The 18,261-nt window shown below is 39.1% G+C and overlaps 1 protein-coding gene across 2 annotated transcripts in view; it reads right to left on the reverse strand.

Moving 5' to 3' along the window:
* Positions 1-18,261, reverse strand: part of arhgap15 (Rho GTPase activating protein 15) — a 593,944-nt gene that overhangs the window by 528,681 nt on the left and 47,002 nt on the right. For both annotated transcript variants that reach the window (XM_052029237.1, XM_052029228.1), the window contains exon 2: positions 13,619-13,851. In XM_052029237.1, coding sequence (XP_051885197.1) covers positions 13,619-13,633 — 15 coding nt within the window. In that variant the 5' untranslated portion in view covers positions 13,634-13,851. The remainder of the gene's footprint in view (positions 1-13,618; positions 13,852-18,261) is intronic.

Genomic DNA, 18,261 nt, shown 5'->3' on the forward strand with positions numbered 1-18,261 from the left:
CTATTCTTTCTAAGTAATCAGACCATGAGTCGAGTTTGCTATTAGAAGAATCTAAAGGACAAGCTGCAACTATTTTGACTTCTTCTGCAAAAGCACTGATTGTTCTTTTGGCTGTGGAGCCAAGTTTTGGGATGGAAGCTTTCCATATGTTGCTTGGACTCCTCAACTCAGGCTCACCATTACTGACAATCAAGACTAGGCTGCACAACACACTGAAAACCTCATGAAAGGTAAGCAAAACTTGAACAAGTGTGAACTTGTTCATTTTCCTTACGACATTTGACCCATTAAGTCTACGCTGACTCGCAGAGTAATCCCATCAACCCACTTATTTCCTTGCAACCTGTTCTCTCACATGTGCTCACTAACACCCCATGGGTCACTACACAAGTGTTAATTTACAGTAGTCAATTAATTTAACAACTGGCATGTCTTTGAGATTTTGAGATGTGGGAGGAAACTAGAGTGTAGGGGGTGAGGGCTTGGGACCCATTGCAGTCACAGGTGAAGTGTGCAGAATTCACACAGATGGCACTGGAAGTCAGAAATGAACCTGTGTCACTGGATCTGTGAGGCAGCTGCATTACCTGCAGGTCACTGTGCCTTCCTCCCATTCAATGATATGATAGAATTCTATCACATGAATGATAGAAAAATAGGGGGCTATGTGGGTTAGATAGATCTTAGAGCAGGACAAAATGTCAGCACAACATTGTGAGCCAAAGGGCCTGTACTGTGCTGTAGTGTTCTATGTTCTACGTAATTGATGCAAGCACACATAAAAATAACACAACTTATGATGAATCATATAGATGCAATCTATGTGCACAGTCATGCTTTTAGTTACTTTTTTTTGGGCAGTCCTCCACAAATTAGATGGTGTTTTTCAAAAAGCAATTCTGTATCAGTGTAACAGTATACACAGGATCCTGGTATTCTAAGGTTAACACAGTCCTCTCCTAGCTCTCTGAATGGATATACATTGTATTGTGTTAAAATCAGATTTACAATATTATTGGATATTATGGCTTATAATACATCCAAGTACACATTTCCAGGTATGGCTTACAATAAAGACGACAATCTGACATACATCAGGGATTTCCCCCACATTATCAAAAAGTTTTTTTGTTCTAAAATGAATTTAATGGAATACCATCATAAAGATGTTCAATGCACAAAAGCATCTCAATTTAAATTTCTGCACACAATTCACTCACTTGCAAATACATCCATTAACTTTTAAATATATTGATGAGAAAGAAGCAGTGTGGTATCAATGATCAGGATTCTCATGAATACCTGGAATGCAGGGATTCTGATGTATTTAACAGCATGACCTTTTAAAGATTTTTGACTGTTTTCTGCTGCGCTGGGTTCCATGTAGGAAAAGCCTTTGATCAGGTTAAGATAATTGGATTTTGCAATAGAAAGCACTTGCTGGCCCCTCTTCCACACATAGTCAATACAATACCTTTCCACAAAGAATTTTCCAGGCCATTATCTATAATATTTTCCCTTTGGCCTGCAGTCTCAAAATAAGTATTCTAGTGATACAAGCTTTGCAATGTGTTTTTAATAACAGACTGAATGTGTAAATTAATATTGTTTTTAGAGTATTTTCAATGTCTTTTTCGTACAATTATGGCCTTTTAATTGACAGGTTACCATCAACAAACATTACCTTTTAAGATTTATTCTCTCTGCAAGCACTTCAAGGAGTGAGTTTTGCACAAATGCATCTTGGGAAAGCTCCTGTTAAGAATTATTTTAAAACTTTCGTTTTATATTGGTAAAACTTGATTTGATGCCCTCCATTTGTAAAGTTGCCTCTGTTATTATGGAAAATCTAACATCATTGTTTAATTCAGAAATAAACCTATATGCTAACCAATAAATTATCTACTTTATTATAGCCAATGCAAAATTAAACATGATTGTGTTGATTTACACAATTTTGGCTAACTTCTACAATGATTAATTTATGGGCGGCACGGTAGTGTAGTGGTTAGTGCGATGCTATTACAGCACCAGCAATCAGGGTTCGATTCCAGTCGCTGTCTGTAAGGAGTTTGTACATTCTCCCTTGTCTGCGTGGGCTTCCTCTGGGTGCTCCGGTTTCCTCCCACATTGCAAAGATGTAGGGGTAGGTTAATTTGGGTTTAAAATGGGCGGCGCGGACTCATTGGGCCGGAAGGGCCTGTTACCAAGCTGTAAATAATTTTTTTTAAAAAGTTAAAAAGCATGTGGAATTTTACTGTTGTAAAAATGAAAGTCTGTTGTTTGGGGAACAACCCTGTTCATGTTCATAATTATTTAACAACCACATTCCCTGAAATTACACCTTTCTTAGACATACTTCTTGGAATTTTTGTGGAACAATATTTATTATGGAGACACAAACAGATGTGTTTTATAATAAATAAGGTTCAAAGCTCAGTGGCAGTCAATACAACCAATAAATGAAAAAGGGTAAAAAAAATAACATGAGCATTCCCAAGGAGTCTCACTGTGGACTAGCTTATATAATTATTTTTAATTTTATATAATGATTATTAATAATACAAGATTTTCACAATCAATATCAAAATGAGTCCTACATCAAAACTTTTTTAATTGCTTCAAATTTAAATTGATTCCAGTTACATATTTAATAGAACTCATGAAGTAGGAAAAGAGGTACTTACACAGTTCTTTTCACAATCTCAATTTTTCCCCAGAGGACTTTGTTGCCAATTAAGTACTTTAGGGAATAGTGTCAAGTAGTATGCAGGAAGTGTGGCAGCTAATTTGTACATTGCAAGTTCCCTGAAAATGCTATGTGATGCTGTCCAAGATAATCTCTTATAGATTGCTGGTTGATGGACTAATTATTGGCCTAATCTCTTTAAAATAGTACATCTGAGAGGATGGATAGAGACTAGGTTTTAATGTTTTATCAAAAAACTTCTGCTTCTGGCAATGCAGTGAACTCACTTCAAAATACTTGATTAGCTGTGAAAATGCATCAAAGATGCCATATAGATGCAAACATTTCAACCAAATTATCAATACTTAACAATATTTGCACAATAAAACTCAAATATCAAATATATTCAAAGCTCAATTAAATTAACAGCTACTGTATTGATATTATATTACTCAATAACCATGTCTTCTGCTTTTCTTATTAACACATAGATCGAGTGTATACAGGCCATGAATAACTCTAATACAACATAGCTATGAATATTAAAAAATAATTATAACTTCTGACTTAAAGCATACGGCAGCAGGCAGTATGATTAAACAAGTTTTTTTCAGCTAGAATAGAAACAGAAATGTTTCACTTTCCACAGATGCTGCCTGACCTGCTGTGTGTTTCTGTTTATAGGAGAGAAAAGCAGAGCAATGATAGGTGGACAAAAGAGGGAAGGTGGGGTGGGCACAGGGTGGTGATAGATAGATGCAGGTAAGAGGTAGTGATAGGCAGGTGCAGGGAAGGAGGGGAGACCAGATCCACCAGGGGATGGGTCAAAGGTAAGGAGGAAAAAACAGGTAGAAAAAAGAGAGACACGAGAAATTCTGCAGATTCTGGCATCTGGAGCAATACACAAATAGCGCTAGAGGAAGTCAGCAGGTCAGGCAGCATCCATGGAAGGAAATAAACAGTCGATGTTTCGGGCCGAGACCCATCATCAGGAGTGGAAAGGAAGCGAGCAGAATCCAGAATAAGAAGGTGGTGGGGCGGGGGAGGACCACCTGTAGGCAGGTGATAGGTGAGTTCAGGTGAGAGGCGAGTCCAGGTGAGAGGAGAAAGTTTGGTGGTTGGGGGAAGGGGGTGGAAGATGTAATAAGCTGAGAGGTGAAGGGTAGAAGAGGCAAAGGGCTGAAGAAGAAGGAATCTGGTAGGAGAGGGCAGTGGACCATGGAATAAAGGATGGGGGAGGGGAGGAGAGGAGATGGGCAGGCCATCAAGGTGAGGGAAGGGAGCCACAGGAATAAGGGAAGACAAAGCCATGGAGGGTGGGAAGAAAAAGAAGGGGTGGGGGTTACCAGAAGTTAGAGGAATCGATGTTAAGTCCATCAGGTTGGAGACTCCCAAGGCAGAATATGAGGGGTTGTTCCTCCAACCTGTCAAGAAATTCTGCAAATGCTGGAATCTGGAGCAATATATAAAAAGTACCGGAGGAACTCAGCAGGTCAGACAGCATCTATGGAGGGAGATAGGCTAGGAAAGGGAAGAAAAGAAGAGGCATGGGTTGGGGGGGTATGGGGGGGCAGGGTTTGAGGGGATTACTTAAAGTGGGAGAATTCAATGTTCACACTGTTAGACTGCAAGGTTCCAAGATGGAAAATGAGGTGCTGTTCCTCCAGTTTGAGCTTAGAATTCTCCTGGCAGTGGAGGAGGCAGAGGACTGACATGTCTGTGACGGAGTGGGAGAAGGAGTTGAGGTGACTAGCAACGGGGAGATGCAGATTGCGGTTATGGACGGAGTGCAGGTGTTCTGCGAAATGATCACCTAGTCTGCATTTGGTCTCGCCAAAGTAGAGGAGGTCACAACTAGAGCACCGAATGCAGTAGATGATATTAAGGGAGGTGCAGGTAAACCTCTGTCTCATCTGAAAAGACTGCTTGGGTCCCTGAATGGAGGTGATGGAGGTGGTGTAGAGGCAGGTGATGCACCTATGGCAGGAGCGGGATGGGTGGGGAGGGAGGGGTGAACTAGGAAGTCACGGAGAGAGTGGTTCCTGTGAAAGGCAGAAAGGGATGGGGAGGGGAAGATATGCTTGGTGGTGGGGTGGGATCCCGTTGGAGATGGCGAAAGTGGTGGAGAATGATGTGTTGGATATGTCGGATGGTAGGATGAAATGAGAGGACAAGGGGGACTCTATACCTGTTGGGTCTGGGAGGGGTGGGGGTGAGAGCAGAGGTGCGGGAAATGGCAGGGATGCAGGTGCGAGCTCTCTCGACCACAGTGGGGGAAAGCCATGGTTAGTAAAGAAGTTGGACATCTTGGATGTCCTGGAGTGGAAAAACCTCATCATGGGAGCAGATGCGGCAGAGGCGGAGAAATTGAGAAAAAGGGATAGCGTCCTTGCAAGAGATAGGTAGGGAGGAGCTGTAATCGAGGTAGCTGTGGGCATCAGTGGGTTTGTAAAAAATGTCGGTGGATAAGGAATCTCTTCAGATGGAGATGGAAAGATCAAAGAAGGAGAGAGAGAGGTGTCAGAGATAGTCTAAGTGAATTGGAGAGCAGGGTGAAAATTAGTGATGAAATTTATGGAACAGTCGAGTTCCACATGGGTGCAAGAGGTGGCACCAATGCAGTCGTCAATATAGCGGAGAAAGAGTTGAGGAATGGGGCCAGTCATTTCAAGTTCCCACCCCACTCCATCACAGGTATGTCAGTCCTCCACTTCCTCCACTGCCAGAAGAAGTCCAAGCGCAAACTGGAGGAACAGCACCTCACTTTCTGTCTTGGAACCTTGCAGCCCAATGGCATGAACATTTAATTCTCTTACTTTAAGTAATCCCCTCAACAACCCGCACACCCTTCCTTCCCAACCATGCCTCTTTTTTTCTTCCTTTTCCTAGTCTCTTTCTTTTACCTATTTTTTCTCCCTACCTTTGACCCATCAAGATGTCTTGGATCTGCTGTCCTTTCCTCCCCCGCACCCACCTATCGCTACCGCTTACCTGCATCTACCTATCACAACCTTGTGCCCACCCCACCTCTTCTCTTTGTCCACCTATCACTGCTCTGCTTTTCCCTCCTATATATTGGGCTTCCCCTTTTCATCTCTTCAGTCCTGAAGAAGGGCCCTGACCCAAAACATTGACCAGCTGCTTTTCTCCACGGATGCTGCCTGGACCACTGAGTTCCTCCAGTATCATATTGTTTTTCATCTGGATATTCCAGCATCTGCAGTCCTTTGTTTCCCTATTTTTATGTTTTTATGCCTTGCACTATACTGCTGCCACAAAACAACAAATTTCATGACATATGTCAGTGATAAACCTGATTCTGATTCTATAATATCATCAAAGGTCTTGTTCTTAAGCAAGTCTTACTTGCACCTCAAATTGACTGTCTTCATATTATTTAATGATTTATTCCCAAGTTACTTAATGCAAAGTAGTTTAAAAAATCCAGAGGTGGTTTACTGTGAATACTTATTGGATCTTTTTCGATAATGCAGCAGACTATATTCCTTGTGACATCAAAATAAACTGGTTTTGAAATCCCTGAAGGAGACTTAAACTATTTTTCAGTTTGCCTGTTATAAACACAGAGATAAAAATACTGCAAAGTCACAGCAAGTAGCATATGTGGTCTGTGAACAAATCAATGTTGTCGTTATAATTTGAACAGACTTTATTGATGAAAATAAATGTATATGTTTCAAGTCACATTGTTAGCAGACTTGGATTTAATCAGAGTTATCTGCCAAGTTATAGTTGAAATTCTGAAAAATCATCAAGAAATTCCACAGCAAATTGTAACATTTTTTTTCCAAAACCTGACCTCCTGTGTGGATGCCAGTAGAACTACCTGCAAGTCTGTCTCTTTCAGAGTTGGTTTATTCCATGCAGCTACCAATCTCCTTACAGTGTTAGGTAGCTGCAGGGAGTTTCCCTTCAGCCTCCAGCCACTGGATCCCAACACAATTGTGTCCCTCCAGCTGATTGCAACATTATCATACTTCAATGCGGTGACATAAGATACCATTCCTTCATAATGTCCAAATCATCTGAGAAAAGGCTTTTGTTCAGAGGCCAATTCTAATCTATATGATATCCCAAGCTTGAGGCAGAATAGAGCACTGCAGCAGAAATGGGGTGTGTGTGGGGTGTGTGTGTGTGTGTGTGCACATGTGCATGGTGGTGGTGATAGTAGTAGATGGGAAGGGGGCACACACAATGCAGTACATTGTTGAGTTATTTTGACTTACTAGTATTGGGGAATCTCCTGTATAGTGTACTATGTTGTACCTTTGATGACATCAGGTTGTCCCACAGTACCTTGCTGCCAATTATTTTTTTAAAAAGAGATGTAGATACCATTGTAATTCCATCTCTCTACAATGAAACTCAAAACTTTGCTTTCTTAATGATTATATCAACTATATTACTATTTTATGATCTGTGTATCTGTCGCCCCAAATTAATCTACTCCTTTATCCACTGAGGTATTTATTTTCCAGGGAAAATCAGTTTTCCCTATTCTTTCTACCAATTATCTATCATTAATTTTTATCTGTCCATTAAACCACCAGTTCAAATTCATTATCACCATTGTGTATTTTATATCAGTACTTATTTACATTTAATTCAGTTCTTGTTCCTCACTATTTACCATATTAAAACCTTTTCCTAATGCATGTATTTTTTTGATTCAGACAGATATAGTATAAAATGACTTTATTTAAATTTCAAGCATTGTATTATTACTGTAAAGCATTATATGATGAAGTATTTTAAGATCACTTTATAATGTTTATTTATTTTTACTTCATTCATATTGCATGGCAATTCTGAGGTGTGTGTCTGTCTGCCAGTCGATGAGTAGGGGTAGGACATTACAGGTGCCTGTTTACATGCAAGTTATTGCTGGTGTTTTTTTCTGGAGATTTGTACCCAGAATGTTCAAAATGCATCGGTGGATTACATCTGCAAACAAAAAATCAGTTGGTGCTTGATTGCTATTGGTAAAATGGTCATAGTAAGCTTTTGTCTTGGCCTTATTCTGGACTCCTTGAATTTTTCCTGCTTTAATAGGGACCTCTATATGCACCACTATATGCATGGGATACTTCAGATGGGATCTTATCAAAAATATAATGCAATTCAAGTTTTTACCAAGGAGGAGAATGCTTCCAAAGAAATAGTGAAGGAGGAGATAATTGAGAAACTAGAGTCATTAACAATTAATAGCATGGAGATATTGAAAAATTGGCTGAACACGAAGTAGGTAAGTCACCAAGACCATAGGGGATGCATTCATGGATTTTGTGGAAAAAGAGGTACTGACCATAATTTTTCAATGCTCTTTGGAAATGAGGGTAGTGCAGGAGAATGAGAGAGTGCCAGTTGTTCACCCTTGTTCAAAAAAGGGAGTAAGGATGTCCATCAATCACACACCTGTCAGTTTAACTTTGATGGTGAGGAAAATTTTAAAACATGAATCCAAGAGAGGATTACTAGTCAGCCAGAGGAAAATTGATTAATTAAGGCAAGCACACATAGATTTGTTAGAGATAAATCATGCTTATGCAATTTGCTATAATTTTTTGAAATGGTAACAGATGAAGGTAATGCAGTCAATGTGGTACTCATGGAATTTCACGTGGTTTCGATAAATTGCCATATAGATTTTCTATGTTTCTATAGCCTAGTAATTTCGAAGGTAGGGACATGTTCAGCACAGCTTTGTGGGCCGAAGGGCCTGAATTGTGCTGTAGGTTTTCTATGTTTCTATGTTTCTAACAGGCTTATCAGCAAAGTTGAAACAAGTGGCATTAAAAGGGGTATTGACAGCATGCATGCAAAGCTGGCAAAGTAACAATCAACAGGAGGTAGTGGTGAATGTGTTTTTGGACTGGAGGAAGGTGAATAGTTGTGTTCCCCAGGGATCTGTGTTAGGACCAATGCTTTTTCTTTATCTGTAATAATGACTTAGACTTGGGTGAAAGCCATGATTTCTAAATTTGCAGATGACACAAAACTTGGCAATATTGTGAACTGTGAAAAGAATAATGATAGACTGCAACAGGATAGAAACAGGCTGGTAGAATAAGGTGTCAAGGGAAATGTGAGCTGATACATTTTGATAGGAAGAATGAGGAGAGGCAACAAAGAATAAAGGATACTGTTCTAAAAGGGGTGCAAGAACAAAGGAACCAAGGGGTATGGGTGCACAAGACATTGAAAGTGGTAGCAGATTGAGAAAGTGGTAAAACAAGTGCAACTGTGGGTTCTATCAATAGAAGCTCAGAGCATAAAAGCAGGATAGCCATGCAGAACCATTATAAAATATTTGAGCCTCAGCTTGAGTATTGTATTCAATTTTGGTCATCTTGTTAGAGGAAGGATGTGAAAGCATGAGAAAGGATCCAGTAAAGATGTGTTTCTGGGATGAAGGATTGTGATTACAAGGATAGATAAGAGGGGCTAGGATTGTTTTCTTCAGAGAAAGCTGAGGAGAGATCTGATATGAAATAAAATGATGAAATGTATATGAAATGATGATGAATACGGATACAGTAAATATCGGGATGCTGTTCCTGTCAGGGAAAGAGTCAAGGACTAACGATCACAAGTGCAAAATAAAAAGGAAGAGAATTAAGAGTGAATGAGGAAAAGCTTTTTTTATATAGAGCACGTGGTTGGAAACACTTGTTTGGAATCTGGAAGTGCCTGTGGAGGTGTTGGAGGCAGCTTTCATTGTGGCCTTCAAGAGGGAATTGGACAGAAGTATGGTGAGGAAAAGTTTGTATGTCTGGGTTAAATGACTGGTGGGGGGAACTAATGGGTTGGTCTGGTTGAGTGCTAGTAAGAACATAATGGACAGAATAACCTTCTTCTATGCTGTAACCATTACGCATAAGTTTATGATTAAGAACAACTTTACTTTTTAATATATTTTGTCATATTTATTCACAGGATGTAACATTATTGACAAAATTAGCATTTAATGACCTTGGAAAGGTGTTGTAAGCTGATTAGCTCGATCCCTGAGTTAAACGTAATCAGTCAGGGTCAATAATGTTACATCCTGTGAATAAATATGATGTTACATTTCAGCCGAATGGGTAAAGATGTCAGATTTGCTTTCCTAATGAATATTAGTTAACCAGATGAGCACTTAATGACAATCCCATAAAATTAAGGCCTCCATTACTATAACTAGCTAACCATCCCAGGTTTATTTAAACTCAACTTCTTCAGCTACTGAAGTGGGATTTGAAATCCTATCATCAGATCAGTAATCTTGCTATCTGGATTAATTGTGCAAGAGTATAATCACTATGCAGCCATGTTCCTGATTCCATGCCCTTTGAAATTATGGCCAATATTCCATTAACCTTTTTAATTGTTTTTTTATATATGTCTGTTGGCTTTTTAATGATTAATGTGTGTGGATTTAGATCTACTCTACAGTCTGATTTATCTCTTTTGGATTCAAAGTAGATGACCTTGCACTTTCCAATACTAACTCCATTTATAAGAGCTTTGTCCACTCACTTAATCTAATTTTGTGCCAATGTAATTTTCTACACTCGACTGCATTTCCTGAATGTCCCTGCTATCGTAGTGTCATCTGCAGGTTCTTTAATATTATCATGTAGGTAATTAATAAATATGGTGAAAAGTTAATGCCCCAGAGCAAGACTCTTGGACACGTGTCAAATCCTGCCATTCAGAATAATAGTGTGTAATACTATCATATGGATAAATCTGAAAATCTCTCTTATATTCAATAATGGAAAAGGTAAAGGAAATATAAAGAATATGTTTTATTACAGTCATGTAGAAAAAATAAAACTGCATTTTATTATCGTACTAATACCCAATAAAAGGGTTAAAATTATCACATTATTATTGGGAAATGGTTTGGACTGAGAAGCCCAAAAGAAATGAAGTTCTTTTAGGAGAATGTCAATTATTCTAACTTTACAAATGTTGGTGAGCACTCAATTAAAATTCAACATGCTTGAAATCAATTATTTGCTTTCAAAGCATGAAATATTTTTAGTCCTGAATAATATATGGGACAGTTTTCACCTGAACTGGAGGGACCAATATCCTTGTGGGAAGGTTTGCTAGTGCTGCTCAGGGGGGGGGGGGGGGGGGGGGATAAACTAGAGTTGCAGAGGGGTGGGAACCAGAGTGGCAGGACAGCAGGTGGAGAGACCATGAGGAAAGTAGATGTTAAGACCACAAGCAAAGATGGAAACCAAAAGGTTGAGCATGGTGGGACTTATGTTTTGAGTTGCGTCTATTTCAATATAAGGCAGATGAACTTAGAGCATGAATCCGTACATGGGATTATGATGTTGTGGTGGTTAGCGTAATGCTATTACAGCACCAGTGACCCGGATTCAATTCTGGCCGCTGTCTGTAAGGAGTTTGTATGTTCTCCCTGAGTCTGCATGGGTTTCCTCCCACATTCCAAAGATGTACACGTTAGGAAGTTGTGGGCATGCCCTGTTGGTGCCTGAAGCATGGCAACACTTGCAGGCTGCCCTCAGAACACTCTATGCAAAGGTGCATTTCACTGTGTGTTTTGATGTACATGTGTCTAATAAAGAAATCTTATCTTATCCTATTAGTGAGACTTGGTTGGACGAGGGACAGAGCTGGCAGATCAATGTTCTGGGGTTCTGTTATTTTAGACATGATAGATGAGGACGTATTGGTGGCATTACTCATCATGAAAAAATGTCACGGCAGGCTCAGAGATGATGTACTGGAGGGCTCAACTACTGAGGCAATTTGGGTGGAACTGAGGAATAAAAAAGAGATGACCACATTAATAGGACTACATTATAGATCTCCCAATAGTCAGCGAGATTTAGAGGAGCAAATCTGTAGATAGACAGCAGACAGTTGTAGCAAATATAAAGTTGTGATAGTCAGTGATTTTAAATTTCCACATACTGACTGGGACTCTCATACTGTAAAAGGACTGGATGGGATAGAGTTTGTCAAATGTGTTCAGGAAAGTTTCCTTAATCAATATGAAGAGGTCCCAACTAGAGATAGTATCATACTGGATCTCCTCCAAGGGAATGAGACAGGGCAGGTGGCAGAAGTGAGTGAAGGGGAACACTTTGGATCTAGTGATCATAATTCCATTAATTTCAAGATAATTATGGAGAAGGATAGGACTGTACCTAGGGTTACCATTCTAAAGTGGAGGAAAGTTAATTTTGAGGGCATCAGAAGGGATCTGGCAGGCGTGGATTGGGATAGGTCGTTTTCCGGTCTTGCTTGGTAAGTGGGAGGCCTTCAAGAGTGAAATATTGAGAGTACAGAGTCTGTATGTTCCTGTTAGAATAAAAGTCAAGGTTAACAAGTTTAGGGAACCTTGGTTCTAGAGGGATATTGAGGCCCTGGAAAAGAAATATAGGCGCATATCAGGTTATAGGCAGTTAGGATCAATGAGGCACTTGAAGAGTATAAGAAATGCAAGAGAATACTTAAGAGAGAAATTAGGAGGGATAAAAGAGGACATGAGGTTGCTCTGGCAGACAAGGTGAAAGAGAAATCCCAAGGATTTCTATAGATATATTAAGAGAAAAGGATAGTAAGAGACAAAATTGGTCCTCTTGAAGATCAGCGTGGTCATCTATGCATGGAGCAGAAAGGGATGGGGAGATCTTAAATGGATTTCTTGCATCTGTATTTACTTGAGAGACAGACACAGAGTCTATAGAACTGAGGAAGAAAAGAGTGGTGAGATCATGGACCATATCCGGATTATGGAGAGGAGGTGCTTGCTGTCTTGAGGCAAATTAGAGTGGATAAATCCCCAGGGCGTGACGAGGTCAGTGGACAATGAAGAAGGCTAACAAAGGTTAGCCAGCTGGGAAAACTGGCTGAAAAATGGCAGATGGAATTTAATGCAGACAAGTGTGAGGTGATGCACTTTGGAGGACAAACCAGGGTAAGACTTACACATTGAATGGTAGGGGACTGAGGTGTGCAGTAGAACAAGAGACCTGAGAATGTAGATCCATAATTCCTTGGAAGTGGTATCACAGGTAGATAGGGTTGTAAAGAGAGCTTTTGGCACATTGGCCTTCGTAAATCAGGGCACTGAGTACAGGAGTTGGATGCTTTGTCAAAGTTGTAGTAAGACATTGGTGAGGCCAAATTTAGAGCATTATGTGCAGTTCTGGTCACCTACCTACAGGAAAGATATGAAATAAGCTTGAAAGAGTGCAGAGAAAAAATTACACAGAAGTTGCCAGGGACTTGAATTATAGGGAAAAGTTGAATAGGTTAGGGACTTCATTCCTTGCAGCACAGGAGAATGATGGGAGGTATACAAAAATTATGAGGGGATATGGTAGGGTAAATACATGCAATCTTTCTCCCCCTCAGGTTGGGTGAGACTTAGAACTAGATGTCCCAGGTTGAGGATGAAAGGTGAAATATCTAAAGGGAATCTGAGGGGGAACTACTTCACTCAGAGGGAGATGTGACTGTGGAATGAGCTGCCAACAGAAGTGGTGGATGTGGGTTCAAATTGTAACATTTAAGAGAAGTTCGGATAAGTGTATGGATGAGAGAGGCTATGGTCCAGGTGCAGGTAGATGGGACTAGGCAAAAAACCAGGCCGGCATGGACAAGATGGGCCAAAGGGCCTGTTTCTGTGCTGTAGTACTCTATGACTCTATGCCTCTAATTCATCTGCAGTTTTCATATGCCTAATTTTGAACTTTAGTTTGTATTATGTCCCATACTCCAGGAACTCTAACCTTAATCAGTTCAGGACTCATATAGGTAATGAGATAGATGGGAATGCTCTGCAAGCCAGGTTAGATTCAATGGGCCAAATTACCATCTACTATGTCATGTGAAAATAATATGAAAACATCCATTTCATTTGAAAATGTGTGCATTTACCTTCACGTTCTGCATTCCAGAGAAGAGCCTTGGTGGTTTCCAAGCCTTCTCTTTTGTGATTGTGTTAAAATAGTATTTGTGATCTGTTCTTTCGTCCAAATGAACTTCCCAAGTCCCCAGTAGCTATATGGGAGGATTGTTAGGATATGGATGACCCAGTCTTGCTTATTTTGTTTCTTCACTGAGAATAAAATTGGCCTTTTGGTCGTACAGCAGGTTTCAGATGACCAGATCTATAAATTAAACAGATGGAAATGCCATTCAGTTGCCTTGATCAAGCCAATACACTCCTGGACTTACAACTTGCTGTTTAGTAAAAAAAATAATTAATTCAGTTCAGATTATCAACAAGAAAATGCATTTGATTATTCAGTTACATATGAATTGCCTGGAGTGATTATTGTTCACACGTTGACTATTAACATGTTGCATCGTCATTTATTGAAGATTTATTCCAGAGCATACGATAAATATTTAATTATTTCCTCATAAGGCATTTTTATGACATTGTGCTGACTTGTCCCAAAACAATTGGAGCTGAAGAAAGACATTTGAAGTGTCTTTTTTAATATAGAAACACAGTTGTAATTTGAACTAACACTCTTCCTCATGGCAATATAATGAGTTCATCAGTTTTAGTGAAGTTGGTGTTTAAATTAACATTTTAGGATACATTTTGTCTAAGTGAGTGGATCAGCAGTTCAATGTTTCATCTAAAAGGCAACAAATCCAATTTTGCTTTTATTCATTCATTTTCCAGGATGAGTTCATCTCTGGCAAGGGAACCATCTGCGTACATCATTAATTTTCCTTAAGAAGGTGGTTTTAAGATTCTTCTTGAACAATTGCCATCTCTCTGGTGAATATACATAATGTATGTAGGAGTATGCATAACTGAAGTATAAGGTTGATAATTGTCCTCCTCCAAGCCATCAAGGGCTATTAGTGATTTCGAGGCTTATCTTGTGTCACTATTTTGATCTTCGGCAGATGCCTTGTAGTTGATCTCTGCTAGGACTGTGCTTGCAGCATATGCACTTAGTAACTTTCAAGAAAATAGATAAACTTCCCTCAGGATGAAACTAAGCCTCCATCTTCTTAGTAAGTTAAAATATAACAGAGGCGAGGTATGAAAAGTCAGATATGAAAAGTAAAGGGTTTCTTTTCTCTCCTAAAAAAAGGGGAAGTCTAACAACCATTTGCTTTTTTTCCAAAAAAAAGTAATGAAGAATGGAAAATTGACCACAATAGACTCAATTGAAGCACTTGATTCTCAACCAAAACATGGAAGGGATATTGCAAGATAAAGCCACATTTCCACAAGTGGTATCAATGGTGAAAATAAACAAAGGTCTCCCTTAGTTAGTGTGGTGGGAGATCCTACATGTGGTTTAGTGAGAGGAATGCTGAAGCTGGAAAAAACTCAGTAGTAAAAAATAAGAAATTTTTAGATTTGTTGAAGAATCATTTTATCCCAAAACCAAGCAAGATCGTGCAAAATGATTCATAGTTAACTAAGCCTAATAAAACATGGATGAGTACAGAGTTGAAGTTTGGAAATTACCACAAGGTTATAATTATGACAATACACTCTTTCAGATGCTGAGATAAGTTAGTAGGAAGAATCAATGGTAACTATACAATTTTTCATTTATTGGATTGATTATAATCTCATTCAATATACAGTGTACACATACTGAAATAAATTATATTATTTCTAGTATAATAAATGAAATAACTGACAAACTCTGGAAGTTGAATTTTTTAGCAATCCTTGTCAGAGATAAATCTGCCCTCTAGAACACAAAAATTACCTAAGCAGAGGGTTCACCAAATAAAAACATACAAGCCCTGCAAGTGAGACTGGCTGTTTCATGTAACAACATGCACAGGTGGACAAGATGCAAAATATCTGAAGCAAACCAAACATCATCATAAAATGGTAAACAATGGTTGTTACTGCTGTGGAGAGAAAGGAAACATCTAAAACTTGGTTCAGGCAAGGAGAAGTGTCATATATGTGGTTTTAAAGTCCACATTACCAGAGCTTCTTGGAATAAACACAAAGAAAAATTGAACAAACAAATGAAAGAAAATGAAAAAGGAAATGAAAGAAAGGCATTAAAAAATTTCAAGGTTTCCACCATTCTGAATATGTAAAGGAAGAAAGTATGAAATACAAAGAAAGTCAATGGATGTCCCAGGATGCTAATGGCAAAGGTAACGCCATTGAATTTCAAAAAAAGCATGTTTAGATTCTCTCCTGTTGAAGTTGACAATTGTGTAGCATTTTTGTCATGCAAATGCTACTTGCCACATATCAGCCTCATGCCTGTATATTGTCTTGGTCTCTCTGCAAGCAGACATGGGCTGCTTCATTGACTGCAGAATGAGGCAAACGTCAGCAAACATTCCTGCTTCTGACCTTATGGTGGAAGGAATGAAAGCAGCTGAAGATAGTTGGACTCAGGACACAGTTCTGAGCAACTTCTGCAGTGATGTCCTGAAATTGGGATAATTAACCTCTGAGAATCATAATCACCTTCCTTTGCATAGGGTATGTTCCCAATGATTCCAGTCATTGGAATGTTATCCCCTTGATGACACTGAGTTCAATTGTAATCGGACTCGTTAATGCCACATTTGATTGAGGGTAGTCGCTGTCACTTCAACTCTAGAATATTGCAATATTTTCCCAGTACTTCACCTTTGAATAAGACTGGGTTTTTCCACCCTATATCTATGGTTTGGTCATTACCTCGCAACAATCCAACTGAAAAGTAAGACCGCTGCTCATTAAGACACAACTGACAAAACACAACAGAAAGACCTTGAAGTGAGATGAAATGGACTTACTACAATATAGAACTATTTCACTCTTTTCCCTTTTCTATACCTTTCCAAGTTTACCTTCTGATCCCTTCCTTCCTTGACAGCATCAAATTGTTGAGGAGTGCCAGTCTCCTAATGCCAGCTCCTCTTTGTTTCCTACCAAATTGGCCTGTTTTTATGTTTGATGTAAACAATTGGCTGTAACCTCTCAATTGTTTTGGTTTCTATACAATCCTTCATTTATTGGATTGATCACAATCTCATTCAGTGCTACCAAAGACTTTTTGAACTGGTAGACGTTACGCACAGTGTCCAGAGATTGAAAAAATATATTTATTTATTTACAGTTAAACAGTATAATAAATGAAAATAACTGATAAGCACTGAAAGTGGAATTTTTAGTGTATGTATAAAAATAAAACCCCAAGATTGATTGTGGAACAAACAAAACCAATTTCCAATGGTTCATTGAAAACCTGGGAATAGAAATTCTTCCAGGTTACCAGTGATGAACAAACAGTACTTTTGTGGATGAAAATTGTACCCTGAAATGGAATTTTGTTGGAGGAATAAAACAAAGGAACAGTTCCTGATGCTGCGTCTTTAGCTTTTTGTTAGGTTTGATTACCAGCCACAATGTATCATTAAGTGACCTCAATACATTGTCTTTGGTGTGACAATGTTCTTTTTTAACCATATCTTGGAACAAACTAAAGTATTCTCACATTGCAACATGCTGTCTTTAGGTCGGGAAGGCCGTGACACTGTGAAAGGCCTTGCTACATCTGTTATATCAGTGACTTGCAAATTCTGGGCAAATGGATTAAGAAAAGTACTTTAGACAATGCACAGCATCTCTATCGTAATTTCACTTACACTGTAGCAATCTACCAATGATTCCTGGATGATGAAATCTATGTCAATTATCTAGTAATAATCAGCTTGACGTGACTGAATGGGGTGGTGGAGGCAGTACCCTCATGGCATTTAAGTATATGGATGAACAATTTGAATAACCAAGGCATAGGAGGCTCTTGACTAACTGCTGGTAAATAGGATGAGTATAGAGAGGTGTTTCTTTTATGGTCAGAATGACACAATGGGCCAAAGAACCTGCTTCTGTGTTGTATGTTTTGATGATTTCAAATTCAAAATCATTGTGACATCATGGCCCCTAAAATGTTAATTTGGCTTATTAATGGGGAAGTGAGAATTCCAAGAGGACACATTGGGGTTAATTTTGGTGACATCACTGGGCCTGCTTTGGATGCATTGAGAATGGAAAAGTGGAAATAGGCAATGGACAGAATCAGTGATTGCTGATATATAATAACAATGTACGCAGCTCTCCATTCTGTCTGTTCCATGGCTATTCCATTATTCTTTCTAAATCCCTGTACAAAATCAAACCCTACTGAAATAGAAAGCTAACTCTGTTTGTCAATCTGTCAGATTTTAGCATGCACAAGAGATCTGAACCTCAAGTGCAAATAACAATGCTAGAGAGTTCTCTATTGTGGGAAGTGTACACCACAAATAAGCAGGAACATGTGGTTTTGGAAAGAACAACAGGCTGAAGTGGACAGCGTGTATGTCCGATTTATGATGAGAGCAGGGATAAAGACTATGAAAATCTTAGAATAGCACCAATTGCATTCGGAAAGCTGCTGAGGAGCTACTTCATCATGTCTGAGAACTTGGTTGAATCTATGAAACCTATAGAGATGCTGCAATGTAGGACTCCTTTTTGATCAAAAGTTCTTATTGCCATTGTTGTTCTGTTCTCAGCTATTTCCAGCCTAGAAAGATAT

The sequence above is a fragment of the Pristis pectinata genome, chromosome 1 (genome assembly GCF_009764475.1).
Source record: "Pristis pectinata isolate sPriPec2 chromosome 1, sPriPec2.1.pri, whole genome shotgun sequence".
Lineage (NCBI taxonomy): Eukaryota > Metazoa > Chordata > Chondrichthyes > Rhinopristiformes > Pristidae > Pristis > Pristis pectinata.